The sequence below is a fragment of the Lucilia sericata genome, unplaced genomic scaffold (genome assembly GCF_015586225.1).
Source record: "Lucilia sericata isolate MDLA Ls3-8-SP2 unplaced genomic scaffold, ASM1558622v1 Contig002933F_arrow, whole genome shotgun sequence".
Classification (NCBI taxonomy): domain Eukaryota; kingdom Metazoa; phylum Arthropoda; class Insecta; order Diptera; family Calliphoridae; genus Lucilia; species Lucilia sericata.
The window spans coordinates 1,375-17,039 of record NW_023996590.1 but is presented as its reverse complement, the minus strand read 5'-3'; the positions used below and the strand labels follow the sequence as shown (position 1 = coordinate 17,039).

Sequence of the window (15,665 nt, the reverse complement as noted above, 5' to 3'; positions counted from 1 at the left end):
CTACACGGATGTGGTCATTTGTTCAACATAGGTTATAGGTCTCGATAGGGATTGTGAACGTTTGAGTTTACATTTAGGTATTGTAGCAGTAGAATGCGCCGCTACTGCTGGTCCAGTATCTTTAAAAACATTTCTCGATTGATTGGAGGCTGATATTGTAGTGGTAGTAGTGGCAGTGGCCAGAGATTTATCGAGATTTTGACAGGAACAGTGTTGAGCGAGAGGCTGTTGTGCTAGTTGGCGCGGCACATAGATGTATTCACGCGAGGGCTGTGGTTTACATTTGCACTGTTGCGACATAGTCGACAGGCCCTCGGGTACACTTTGACTTTTGCAGTTCTGGAAATAGCTGGAGGGGCTGCAGGTGCAAAGTAAGGGTTGGGTGTTTTCCATTCTATAAAGAGATATTAATTTTAAACAAGGTCTCCTTTAATACATCACATCTTCCAACTTACCTTAAATCTCTATTAGACCACTGAACATTAGCTTGGCACTGTAACTGGAATTGATTGGAACCACAACAGTTGGCATTTTGTATAAAGGAAAGACTACGTCTCAAATAGTTGCCCGTACCATTATCATATATATAAGGATAACGATGATCATGACCCACTTCGGCAGCATGTAAAGCACCCACACCTCCAGTACGACTCAAATCGGTCATAAAATGTCTTCTCTGCTGAGCTGGAGTATGCTGATGCTGATGACAATTACACATAGGCCTTAAAGGTTCACACATACACGAAGAACTTGCACCCAATTGATTTAAACTAATACAACTACGATTTATTAGATCAGGGGCTGGATAATCACAGCCATTGGTTTTCGTATAGTCTACCGTAAAGGCCGGTTGATATTTATGTCGTATATATTGCGTAGACATGGAACGCATGCGCGGTGTTGTCGGCACTGCAGCACCATTCATATTCGAACGTTGTGAAGGATTATGAGGGTATGTGGAGTAACCTATGAAAAATATTATAATGGCGGCTATGGCAGCAGCAGCTGAGCATATATAGTAACCCGCTCGTCCATATTTAAGGGAATAGTCATTGAGAAATATGGTTAAAGGTACACTTATCAGCACTGGTATGGCTTCAATTCCTCTGACAAAAGACCAAGTCTTAGAAAATTTCACCTTGACCCGTTCCAGGGCCAACATTTTCAAAGAAAAACGAAAGCCACCAAAACCAACACCATAAATGCCCGATAATATGCACAGACCTTTGTAGCCCATAATAAAGGACATGAAGAGTATGGAAAGTGCCACAGTAGCCAGGAAAAACTAAAGAATAAATTTTGTTAAAAAAGGTTTTAGAACGACTATTCTAAACCTACCTGCGATATTATTGGTGTAGACAATACAAAATTATGTATAACAAACGGCCTTCTTATTAAGACACCCGCCAAAACTACTCCCAAGGTTGTAGACATTCCCAGCATAGTTTGTAATAGCACCAATTCTTGAACATCGGAACCTTCTTTGGCAGCATTTAAAGACTGAAAATAGCAAAAATTTCGAAATTCTAATTAGATATCCAAAATTAGAGAAAAAGTTTCACTTACCATGGTAAACATTGGTGTATATATACCCAAAGCCGCCACAGCAGAGGTCAATAATAAAATCTTCACTGTGCCCGATTTTAAATTTGATATGTCTTGTAATAATTTCTTTAAAATATTAGGCTCTACGGGAGGATTATTGTTTTTATGATCTCGCATCTGGAAGAAAATAAAAATTAATATCATTTAAACTATATTTAACTTTTCAAAACCCACCTTTTTCCTTTGATTCTTTAAATGCTGTATGGCTCTTCTTTGAGGATGATATAAAGAAGCGGGTCTATATAAAAGACCCACGAAAAAGCTTATCGAAGTTAAGGCCGCTACAATTTGTAAACCACAACGCCAACCCATTTTTCTAAAAAAAAAATTAAAACAACAAAAAATATTATCTGTTCATATCTGTTCAAATCATATATTAACTTACCCCACTCCTTCTTTTAATAGCACCGAAAATAAAGCTATACCCACACCCTCACCCGACATGGCCACCATTTCCACAAAAAGTCTTCTTTTCTTAAAGTAATTACCCAACATTATGGTCGATGTCTCACGCACCATTGCCACGCCTATGCCGAAAACAAAACCTGTAAGGAATATAAGTTATTATTGCAAAATTTTGTTTAAAAATTCGCTGAAGAAACACTTACCATAACTGAAAATAACCTGATCCACTTCAGTGGCAAATGAAGTGAATAGTATTCCTAAAGAGAGTATTAAACCGCCTACCACAGCCATTAGTCTAGTAGATTTTCTCCGACATATAGTCTCCACGAAGGGAGAAATTAACATTGATATTGACCAACTTAGTGCTCCCAGCCATTCTGAAATGATGTTAAGTAATATATATTTAAACTCTCGATCTTCTAACAAAATTTTAAAAGATCGGGTAATGAGTACACATAACAAATACTACTAAATAACTGAATTAGATAAGCAATGTCAGACTCTTAGAATGTATAATTAATTATTACTTTTCTCACGCAGTGTATAGACTATAGACTAGACTAGACTACAGACTATAGACTAGACTATAGACTTGACTATAGACTTGACTATAGACTAGACTATAGACTTGACTATAGACTAGACTATAGACTAGACTATAGACTAGACTATAGACTAGACTATAGACTAGACTATAGACTAGACTATAGACTAGACTATAGACTAGACTATAGACTAGACTATAGACTAGACTATAGACTAGACTATAGACTAGACTTAGACTAGACTTAGACTATAGACTAGACTAGACTATAGACTAGACTATAGACTAGACTATAGACAGACTAGACTATACTATAGACTAGACTATAGACTAGACTATAGACTAGACTAGATAGACTAGACTAATAGACTAGACTATAGACTAGACTATAGACTAGACTATAGACTAGACTATAGACTAGACTATAGACTAGACTATAGACTAGACTATAGACTAGACTATAGACTAGACTATAGACTAGACTATACTAGACTATAGACTAGACTATAGACTAGACTATAGACTAGACTATAGACTAGACTATAGACTAGACTATAGACTAGACTATAGACTAGACTATAGACTAGACTATAGACTAGACTATAGACTAGACTATAGACTAGACTATAGACTAGACTATAGACTAGACTATAGACTAGACTATAGACTAGACTATAGACTAGACTATAGACTAGACTATAGACTATAGACTATACTATAGACTATAGACTAGACTATAGACTAGACTATAGACTAGACTATAGACTAGACTATAGACTAGACTATAGACTAGACTATAGACTAGACTATAGACTAGACTATAGACTAGACTATAGACTAGACTATAGACTAGACTATAGACTAGACTATAGACTAGACTATAGACTAGACTATAGACCGACTATAGACTAGACTATAGACTAGACTGATAGACTAGACTATAGACTAGACTATAGACAGACTATAGACTAGACTAGACTATAGACTAGACTATAGACTAGAACTATAGACTAGACTATACCTATAGACTAGACTTAGACTATAGACTATAGACTAGACTATAGACTAGACTATAGACTATGACTGATAGACATGAGTCTAGACTATAGACTTATAGCCTAGACTATAGACTAGACTATAGAAGACTATAGACTAGACATAGATAGACTCTATTTCTCTCATAGACTAGACGAGACTATAACAAAAGACTAGACTATCGACTAACTATATAATAAGGATCAAAATCTTACCATTTCCATTAGCATTCTGTATATGTTGAACAGCATAGAACAATGTCAAACCATAAGACAATTGCAGACCAGTCGTTAAAATATGCACCAAAAAAGACATGCCACATATAATCCAACCCCAGCCGCCATCAGGATAGAAATGTTGCCTAATGCCAATAGTATCAACTCCCGTACGTCTTAAAGCAGGAATATTACGATGCAACAAATAGAATTCTTGATCCCTTAAACCGGGAAAACCAGAATCCTGTTCTTCAAACTGATGCACGCAAGAATCGGGAGCTAAAAAAAAAACAAACAATTTGAATAGTTTTTCTCTATAGGCAATAAAATAACAAACTAACCATAATAAAAACCATGATTGCAACCACGATTGGCCGAATGTAAGAGCGGCTGGTGGTGGTGGCGCTAGAGTCTCTTGAGGTCGCACCTGTTGATGGTAGAGTTTACCACAGAGGCATGTAGAAGGCATTTGCATTTTATGATGGTCTATATTGTAGGAACTACAACAAGTATATTGCTGCTGTTGTTGTGTTGTTGCTGGTGTTGATGAGCATGCTGCTTGGGAATGAGATTGAGGTGGCTGATGTGAATGATGTTGATGTTGTAATGTCTGTTGCAATTGTTGTTGCTGCTGCTGTTTGGCATGACGTCTGCATGACATGCTATTGAAAATTGCTAGAAGGAACATGTGTCGAGGCCCCATAATTATCATACAAATCAATGGACTGGCAATGCTGTTATCGAACGATGATGATGTGCTCTCATTAGGGGTGGTGGTGGTGGCGAAGGAGTTGCATTTGTCACCGAAGTGTTACACTTATATGCTTGATTTGCTATTGTAGCCTGGCTTGTTGCTGCTGTACTTGCTGCGGCAGTGGATGTAATTGTTGTTGCTTGGACACTTGATTTCACCATGGGTTTCTTTAACATGTTTGATGATGCTGATGATATATTCGATCTATGGGATTCGAGAGTGCTGTGAGGTGTAAGGAATTCGTTGACGTTGTTATTACTACTGGTGGATACAAAGGGCGTAGTCTTAGAGGTGTATTCTTTGAGACTTTGTGTGGAACCCTGTTGATAGGCCAAACGAGGACACGAAACCCACCAGACAACCGGTTGATCGTTGTAACGACAATTTTCACACAATATTCGTTGTGTGGTCAAAGCGGCAGGAGTGGCTATTGAAATGTCCCGAAATCCAGGAGGTGCGGGTAGTGTCAATTCCAAGGCAGATTGTTCGCTTAATGATTTTTGTAAGACTGTTTTGGAAATCGTTTGCTTGCTGATGTTGCATGCAGTTGGCTTGTTACTTCTGCTGGGAATTTGTGGAGGATGTTCACAACTAAGATTATACCTTCGTCACACTGCACATTTGCTGCATAAAATTATGTTTTTATTTTTACTATTTGTGCTTTTGATTAAAGCTGATCTTCTTAGTTCCTGTTCCGAATTCGTTCTGGGGGTATAATGGCCACAATTGTGTTGAATATGTTGCTGATGCTGCTGCGTCTGATATAGCGCTTGCTGAGGAAGATATTGATGCTGCTGCTGCTGTTGTTGTTGTTGCTAGTTGCTGCTGTTGTCGTCTCAGAGCACTGAAAAGATTTCGGGGCAAACTACGATACTGATTCAATTGTGGACAACTACTGTAAAGGGATGATGGTGATGGTGAATTCGTTGTATTGTCTGGGTAGTCACCACTACCAGTGGCCATATTATCATGGCCTCCTAAACGACAATTATAATTACAGTTGAGCTGTTTGTTGTCACCACATTTATATTGGCATGTGGCATACAATTTCATTGTTTATTTATTTTGACAATTGTATAGAATTGTGTGCGTGTGTTGTTGTTTTTTTTTTTTGGCAGTTGGTGTTAGTTGGTGTTAGAAGAGAGTGCAAGACAGATAGAGAAAGAGAGAGAAGAAGTATATGTTCTTTTTATTATTACCACAGTCCACTGAAATAATAATGGATGATAAATTCCTCTATCTCTGGCTAAAGAGAAATTCATCATACGCCGAAGACAATAGTCATTTTTATGGCCATTATTAAATGATCTGTAATGATTTAAGAAAAATATTTATATACTTAGTAGCCGATTAGTATAAAATTTCATTATTATTATTATTATTAACATTATATTTAAATTACTTAAAAATTCTATTGGTAAGCAAATTTACCCTTGACCTAAACCATAGAAATATACAATTTAGTTTAGAATTTTATCACATTGTTTATTGTTATTACAATTTTGTAATTTTTCTTATTTTTTTATATCTTATTCTTAGTTTACTTTATGACATTTTTCAATGACAAGGCACAGTGGGTGATATTTGCAGAGTAATTGAAATTGTTCTGCCATGAAATTCTCTTACACAAAAAGTCCTTCAGTTTTGCATAGATTTTTTTCTATTTGTATTTTTTCTAAAATTGTCCAAAATTTTATTACCATTTTTTTATTCATTAATAACTTAGTTCCCTATTTCCCACTGTATTTTATCCTTTTTTTCTCTCTTTTAAATAAATGCCTTCTCAGCCAAAATTGTGAAAACCATTGCGACATTATTTTTTTATTATTATTCTTTGCTTTAATCTCTTAAATACTTTACCAAGTAATAACAATTTTTGCTAGAGATACTAATCTGTTTAAATAGATTTAAGTTTTGTTACTTATACATAATCTCCCCTTTTTCATAAATTTATTAAAAGGATTTTTCAATTTAGCAATATTGAAAATTATTTCATTTAATCTGTGCAATATTGAAATACATAATACTTTCTATACTCAGAGAAAAATTCTTACAAAAATTGTTTGTTTTTATTAAAACTTTGAGAATTTTAAGCAGCAATTGTTATTTGTCAAAACCCTGGGGGAAATTGATAAGAATAAACTAGCCATGTGACTTGTGTAAGGATATCACAAAACAAAAACTGTTAAAGGAATTTGTGCATTTATGCAATATATTCGTTTTGATTAATTTAATAATACACAGCATAAGCCCTAATATGTATAAAACTACTCCTCCTGGCTGTCATGCTTTCCTAAAGTTGGAACTAGATTAGACTCAAATAAGAAACCATGGCAGTAGTCGTAACATATCCTCTCTCCATCGTTAGGTAAATCGTTATATAAACCTCCATTAGTTTTAGCTCCCCTCCCTTCCCTCCCAAATCCCTTCTCTCTAACCACTATCTGTTTTTAGCCTCTATGCAAGATTTTTACATAACAATCGACAAGACAGATCGATCTCTCTGCAAACCATTCTTTTAGCCCTAAGAATGATCAGAAATAATGAAATACCCCGACTAACAGTGGTGTCCCAAATAAATTATTCTAAACTAACTTTAGCCCAATATCCTACGTTAGGTAGTTAGTTAGTTAATTAGTTAGTTAGTTAGTTAGTTAGTTAGTTAGTTAGTTAGTTAGTTAGTTACTTACTTACTTAGTTAGTTAGTTAGTTAGTTAGTTAGTTAGTTAGTTAGTTAGTTAGTTAGTTAGTTAGTTCGTTAGTTAGTTTAGTTAGTAGTTAGTTAGTCTGTTAGTTAGTTCGTTAGTTAGTTAGTTAGTTAGTTAGTTTAGTTAGTTAGGTCAGTTAGTCGTTAGTTCGTTCGTTTGTAGTTAGTTCTTAGTTAGTTAGTTAGTTCGTTAGTTCGTTCGTTCGTTCGTTTCGTTAGTTCGTTTCTGTTCGTTCGTTCGTTCGTTAGTTCGTTCGTTCGTTCGTTCGTTCGTTCTTCGTTCGTTCGTTCGTTCGTTCGTTCGTTCGTTCGTTCGTTCGTTCGTTCGTTCGTTCGTTCGTTGTTCGTTCGTTCGTTCGTTGTTCGTTCGTTCGTTCGTTCGTTCGTTTCGTTCGTTCGTTCGTTCGTTCGTTCGTTCGTTCGTTCGTTCGTTCGTTTCGTTCGTTCGTTTCGTTTCGTTCGTTCGTTCGTTCGTTTCGTTCGTTCGTTCGTTCGTTCGTTCGTTCGTTCGTTCGTTCGTTCGTTAGTTCGTTCGTTCGTTCGTTCGTTCGTTCGTTCGTTCGTTCGTTTCGTTCGTTCGTTCGTTCGTTCGTTCGTTCGTTCGTTCGTTCGTTCGTTCGTTCGTTCTTCGTTCGTTCGTTCGTTCGTTCGTTCGTTCGTTCTTCGTTTCGTTCGTTCGTTCGTTCGTTCGTTCGTTCGTTCGTTCGTTCGTTTCGTTCGTTGTTCGTTCGTTCGTTCGTTCGTTCGTTCGTTCGTTCGTTCGTTCGTTTCGTTTTCGTTCGTTCGTTTCGTTCGTTCGTTCGTTCTTTTCGTTCGTTCGTTCGTTCGTTCGTTCGTTCTTCGTTCGTTCGTTCTTGTTCGTTCGTTCGTTCGTTCGTTCGTTCGTTCGTTCGTTCGTTCGTTCGTTCGTTGTTCGTTGTCGTTCGTTCGTTCGTTGTGTTCGTTCGTTTCGTTCGTTCGTTCGTTCGTTCGTTCGTTTCGTTCGTTCGTTCGTTCGTTCGTTCGTTCGTTCGTTTCGTTCGTTCGTTTCGTTCGTTCGTTGTTCGTTGTCGTTCGTTCGTTCGTTCGTTCGTTCGTTTTTCGTTCGTTCGTTCGTTCGTTCGTTCGTTCTTTTCGTTCGTTCGTTCGTTCGTTCGTTCGTTCGTTCGTTCGTTCGTTCGTTCGTTCGTTCGTTCGTTCGTTCGTTCGTTGTTCGTTCGTTCTTCGTTCGTTCGTTCGTTCGTTCGTTCGTTCGTTCGTTCGTGTTTTCGTTTCGTTCGTTCTTCGTTCGTTCGTTCGTTCGTTCGTTCGTTCGTTCGTTTCGTTTCGTTCGTTCGTTCGTTTCGTTCGTTCGTTCGTTCGTTCGTTCGTTCGTTCGTTCGTTCTTTCGTTCGTTCGTTCGTTCGTTCGTTCGTTCGTTCGTTCGTTCGTTCGTTCGTTCGTTTCGTTCGTTCGTCGTTTCGTTCGTTCGTTCGTTCGTTCGTTTCGTTCGTTCGTTTCGTTCGTTTCGTTCGTTCGTTCGTTCGTTCGTTCGTTCGTTCGTTCGTTCGTTCGTTCGTTCGTTCGTTCGTTCGTTCGTTCGTTCGTTCGTTCGTTCGTTTCGTCGTTCGTTCGTTCGTTCGTTCGTTCGTTCGTTCGTTCGTTCGTTGTTCGTTCGTTCGTTCGTTCGTTCGTTGTTCGTTCGTTCGTTCGTTCGTTCGTTCGTTCGTTCGTTTCGTTCGTTCGTTCGTCTCCCTGCCCTCGCGTTCCCCTGTCTTCCCCCTCTGTCTTCTTTCTGTATGCGTTGCACCTTCCACTTCGTCTTTTTTCCAAATAAACAAACCTAATTCACTGTTTTATGCTTTTAAACATTAATTAACTTTAGGTAAATGTACTACTTCTTAAGTCAGAGTACAAAGTAAACAAGTCTATAGTTTCAACACAACAATTAGGAGAGAAGGAAAAGCAAATTCCAATTATTACGAATCGAATACTTCAAAACAAAAAATCCCCTGAAATTTCATTTAAATAAATGACCGTTGCTGCTGCTGTACAGCAAGAAATCAAAACTCTTCGATACGTGACTTTGCTTTCATCAATCTAAACCAAAAAAATTTACTGATTCATGTTCGAAAGAAGTGAAAACAAAAAAAAAACAGAAGGCAAAATTGTTTCCTCTTAACAACATCCTAACTAAGTACTTCCTAAAGATTCCCTTTGTCTTTTGCTTTTTTCTATTGCTAACATTTACAATGATGTCATTTCATGTTAACAAATATAGAAAAAATAATAAGGAACAAGAAGAAGAAGTAGAGGCGACAAATAGGTCAAAGTAATTTTGAAAAAGTCCTTTTAAACTATTAAGCTCTTTTGTTTCTCGGCTCTATTCTGTTTTATCTATTACAGACATTTTGTTGTGAGTGTAGTGGCCAAAGAGTGTATAGTGAGTGCTTTTTATCATTATACTACACATGTTCAACCTCATACTCAATTAAAAATTCAGTTTGAATAATAAATTGGTTTTTTACTACTTACATGAATGAGAGAAGACAAACAATCAAATAGTTGAACACATATTTACACAGGCACATACATAGATGCACACATACATACATACATACATACATACAGGCAGACAAACAAACAAATAGACAAACAACTACAAAGTATTCGATTTTTATCTACTGTCCTAGAAAATTACAACTCATCACTCTCGGCAGCATACAACAGCGATGAATGAATGACTTGACTGACTAACTGACTGACACACATATTTATACTCAGTATACATGCATGCTTGCATTTACATGTATGCATATTTGTATGTTTGTGTATGTGTTTTTGATTTTTTTTGTATAAAAATAAAAACAATAACAACTCTTTGGTACACTGACTGGCATGCTACTACTGCTGCTGGTTGTTATCTATATTTCCTAGACATCATTGTACTTCCGTTTTCAGTTTCCCTTCCATACAGACAGACACAGCATAAAGTGCATAAACAATATTGTTTAAAATATTGTGAATGTTAACAACAACGACGACAACAACATCGCCAACAACAACAACAAATTTAATTCCTACAAAATATAAAAAATACTTGCAACAACAAAATAATTTATATTTTTTCAATTTTCTAGTTTTTTTTTCGACATTTTTTTATTCTGGCACGAATCTGTGGTACTACAAGCTTACTTTAGGACAATTCCCACTAACACATATACTTTCAAACATAACATATTTTTATCCAGTCACATACACGTACATACATATACGGTAAATACAATCACACCCAGAGCTACACTTACTATACAGGCATACATTCAAATAACCATTTTCTCTTCTCCATTGTTTAAATAACAACAATTTGTTTAATTTGTCATCTCCTTCAATTTACAAAAATATATCCCATAACGGGGTAAAAATACACAGTTACGAGGTTGGAATGAAAAGTATTTAAGATTTTCCAAATTCGGAATTTTAAGCTTCATAGAACAGTCACGTTCTTACAAATACTATCGATTTATTGGTCAGTTATCTATTAGGAATTTTACAATTCCTAAATCGGAACCCTTAATCCAAATAAAGAGTCTTAAGCCGACTTCTTGAGTTCAACTGAAAAGCTTAAGTCTACCTTCTCAAGTTCGATTGATTCCGATTATATGTTGTCAATAAGATATTGACCTCAAATTGGGTAATTTGATTTTACACATTTTGGAGGCATTCCTCCAGAATCTATAGCACGACTTACTACCTGAATATTCTAAGTAAATACTCCATGTAAATCTCAATTATATGCTTCAAAGTTTCGCCAATTCGTCCTCAGATTTGTCAACCGATAGCATTGGTTTTGAGAGTCCAATATGACAACGAAGTCACTAAAAGTTTAAAAACATCTTTACAGCTAAATCATTGAAAATTTGACTTTTTAGATCCGATTCTTCTTGTAAAATTGCAACAAGCCTTATTCTTCTGTCTGAATAATCGATCAGTGTTTCAGCGTTTCTGAATAATCGATCAGCGTTTCCTGACTAGTGACCAGAGGGTCAACACAAAATTGTAACAAACGGATTTTTGGTGATTTTTAAAGAAATTTAGTACCAGAGGTAAGGGGCTACCCACTAACCCCCATTTTGCCCACGATCACTTATAACTGTCACTCAACTCGATACCCTAGGAACATGTTACCTTGATGAAGCAGGCAATCTTGGTGTGATTGCAATCCCGGGGAAGAGATGTGCTACCAGTACCTCTAGTCTGAAGGGACTATAAAGTGGTAATGATCAAATGTATCCTCGGCTTTTCCTTGGAATGATTTGACAGGGGGTCGAACCAGAGAACCACATAATCTGATAACACGGGAACGGGTTATTAGAGAGGTCCCTTCGAGGTGCACGTGATGGCTGTGGTTTAAACACAAACTCGAGAAAAGAGAATATCGGTTAATAGTCTGATGCATGGTAAAGTCTATAATTCTGGATAAGTTCGGTGCTGTTGCCGAGACAACTGATAACCCACAGACGAGTGACTAAGGGGACTATGCGTAGGAAATGAGTTGGTGTTAAGTGTATATAATACAAGAATAAAGTAGGGCGTATACAGATCTTTCCCGACCGTATACCTAGAGTGAGTGCGTAGAATGTTGCACTCTATGGGTGTGTCGAATGAATGAGAAGTGTGTTAGGTTGAATGTTGATGGATAAAAGGTATCTTATACAAGTGATACCATGGAGTTTTCTCTCCTTGTCGAGGTATGTTCAGGGAAAACCCTGTTTATACCGAATTTACCACAGTGTGTTTTCTGTGAGTAAGAACCAAGTCCACGGCTTATTTGATGGATTCGTGTTTCGGTCAACCGAATATGTCTCTAGGTGCTGTTTCCGACTCAACAGATGCCATCCCATCTGCGTGCTAGTAAACGGAAGTGATGTTTTTGCATCGGAAATCGATTACTTGAGCAAAGTGCTTGTACATCAACCGGCAGAAAAAAAACCAATCGGTTTAAAATTTTTCCCATATTTTAAAATAAATTGTTCGTCAAACCTCGTTTAAACCAAATAACAATACAAAACAACAGCAACAACAACATAAAAAAATATGCTAAGACTTGCATTATTCAGTCTATAAATGTATGTTTGTATTTGTATGGTAACAAAATCGGAGCATCATACACTTCATAAAAACACTCTTAAACAGATACAAACATACACCTCTACAACTATATATGCCATCCAATACAAACCTACAATCATCATCAGCATTCGTTCCCACATCAACATGACACATACAGACAAATTTTTCAAACAATACCAATCTATTTTAATAGATGGTAGTTGTTGTTGTATGGATTTGTTTTCATATATTTTTTTTGGGACAACTACCAAAAGGAAAATCCTCTTTCTGCGACACAACAAATGAATAAAGACTGATGTATATAACTACCATGGAGAGTGGTACATGGGCTGTTAAGGTGGCAGGAATAAAAAAACAGTATATAAAGACAGAAGGACGGGCGAAAAGACAGACAGACAGCTAACAAGTACTTATAAACGGAGCTGGGTTCCAAGTGTTCTAAAAGACGGACATATCCGCACACAAGTATCATTTGTTTAACCATAAAATGTTTCAATCTCTGTACAAATTTGCGAGTGTTCATATTTGCAGTGCAACAAATTGGTAATTGTGGCAAATAGATTTGCACAGCAGTGTGCTGCTATGCCACAGCAAAAAAAAAAAAGAAAACAATTATTGTCAGAATTAACAAATAATATAGAATTTGCTTATTTTGCTTCATTTACAAGTATCAGCCATTTCAACTCTATCTTTTAATTATTTTTCTACTTTACACTCGAATCTACCTCCCTTTCCTCCCTTCGTCTGTTGCATGTTGCAACTTAATCCGCATGACAAATATTTTAAAGCTGAAGTAATAATTTTTATTTGCAATCATTTATTTATATTTATTTTTATAGGAATCCCTGAGCATTTATATTGAAACACACTCATTCACTCACTTACATACATTCATACTTGCATATTTGCACTGGTGTGCATTTGCCTGCCACTGCAGCTATTTGTGTATTTATTGGTATGTGTGTTTGAAAGTGTATGAGAATGTTTCGAGTGCCAAATCCCCAATAAAATTGGACTTTATATTTCAATTGAATGGCTGTCGGATTTCTTTTTTTTTTAATAAAACATAAAATAACATGACTACAGTGAAATCATTTTGGTTAAGCTTTTCATAGAGAGGGATGCTGTCTCTAAAATTGTACAAAATTTTTTGATTTATTAAAAGTTTTGACTGTATTATCTTGTTGCTATTGGCTAGAATGTAATAAATGTATATTCAACATCATTCTTTTTATTATAATTTTTTTGTTAGTATTAATTCAATTCAAAAACTATTATAGTAAAGTAGATCGTAGTCATTTTTACTATTTTTGATGCTTCTGTTGCAATTTCAAATCGATTAAGATATTAAAATCATCTTATTGCTAAATCTGACAAAGATGCAGTTTGGCTGCAATTTAAATATTTATACAACTACATATCCGTATAAAGTTGTTACTAAGTCCAGTAATTATGTTTGTTTGTAGCAATAGAGAATGGAAAGATGGATCGTCAGCTACACCAAATTCGTTATCAGATGTGATGGCGATTATTTGTATTTAATTTATTTTATTGATTTTTTTTTTCACTTACTTTTGGTTCAAGTGTGTACTTGATATAATATTGTATTGAGAATACTTAAAATTTACTTCAAATTCAAATCTAATAGGCTTTGATTTTATTTATCAGAAAAATTTTAAAATTTGGAAGAAAATTCATTTCGAAAATACAATTGTACAAAGAAGGTAGCAAAAAAAAAAAGAAACATTTTTGTTAAAAAATTTTGTTATTCGACGAGTAAGATTTTTTTTATTTGAGTACAAGGAATTTGTTTACAAGGAAAATACCATAATTAAATAAGTTTATTGGTAAGAGTAATATTGTCGTTTTCATGTAATACGGAAATTAATGAATTTTTATGTTTAGGAATTTGGAAATTGCATATATTAATGTTATGGCCAGTAGTGCATTCTGATGGTTGAACTGTTGTTCCAAGAGAGAATTATTTTGTGTATAGTTGACTTATGAATCGGGAAAAGAAGCATTGTTTGGGATAATATATTAATTACCCAATATTGGAATTTACTAAAGTGCAACCCAAAAACGTTCAAAATTCTATCAAGGAGTGTCATAAAGACAGTGAAATTACTTTTTATTATTCTCTGGAAAGAGAATAGGAGGACCGACCAATCCTCCTATTCTAAATATTGGGGTGACCAGATAGAAGATTCGGTTGTGCGCTTTATTATAGAATCAATTGCCTAAATTGTTAAAATAACGTTATAAAAGCTTTCATATATCACAATTTTTGTCCGAAATTTATATCTTTTCATTTGGAAATTTTGGATTTTATTTTATAATAGAATTTTTATCCGAAATTGTCTCATCTCCTAAATTCTAAATTGAAATTTTTGTCATTTTTGGTGTATTCATTTTAATTAATTCATTTTAATTGTTTATTTTTTTTACTTAAATCTATAAATATTTTTGAATAATATTCGTTAAAACATGGTCACCCAAAAATTAATGTAAAACCTTCGAAATTAATCTAAAAATTTAAAACCTATTTCATAAAGACACCTTACATACTAACTACATATATAAACATCTTCATAAACATATACATATATAAACACATACTAAATTACTTAAACCCATCAAAATTTTTGAACTCAAACTCCGTGTTATAAACTTTTGGTTGACTCCTATTAATCCCAACTTCGAATAGTCTCAAGTCTTCTGGCGCCAGCTGACATCGAGGGACCAAATATTGTAAGTTGAATTTTCTTTTGTTTATCAACCAAAATTAATATACAATATAACTTAAAAATTAACGAAATATGAATATGGATTAATTGATCTTTGAGATTTAATTGTTTATTGATTATACTTTTTTTATTCATATTACGTTTATTTGACACTATATTCTATACACCCTACACCATAATTTATATCATCCACCAATTTAAAAGGAAAGAAAATATCTTGTTAAATTTTGTTGTTATAAATATATTAGTTGTTGTTTGAATGATTACCTTAATTATTTAGGGTGACCACTTATTTAGTTAAATTAGAGAACTTAATGTTTAAATAATATAATTTGATTAATTTAATTTAATTTTATTGATATTTTGAAATATTTATTTAAATTAATTGATAACTCCTTTAAAATAAATATTTAATTTTGTTCGTTTGTAATGATTTGAAACATGAATTTTTGATTTTTATTTGTTGCTACGAAAAGTGAAGAAATAGGTATGGGGTAGGTAAATAGGGTATTCCGTATTTAGTTTTCATTGGGCTGACAATCTATATATTTTATCTGTCAGC

General features: G+C 34.9%; 1 protein-coding gene across 1 annotated transcript; it reads right to left on the bottom strand.

Moving 5' to 3' along the window:
* On the bottom strand, positions 1-5,611 carry LOC119614469. Its single transcript, XM_037970595.1, is given in 13 exon segments — positions 1-394; positions 456-1,285; positions 1,339-1,500; positions 1,567-1,722; positions 1,780-1,921; positions 1,991-2,150; positions 2,214-2,387; positions 3,805-4,083; positions 4,146-4,188; positions 4,190-4,477; positions 4,479-4,532; positions 4,534-5,149; positions 5,211-5,611. Coding segments are annotated over 13 exon segments (3,699 nt in total).
* Between the last annotated feature and the right edge of the window lie 10,054 nt (positions 5,612-15,665).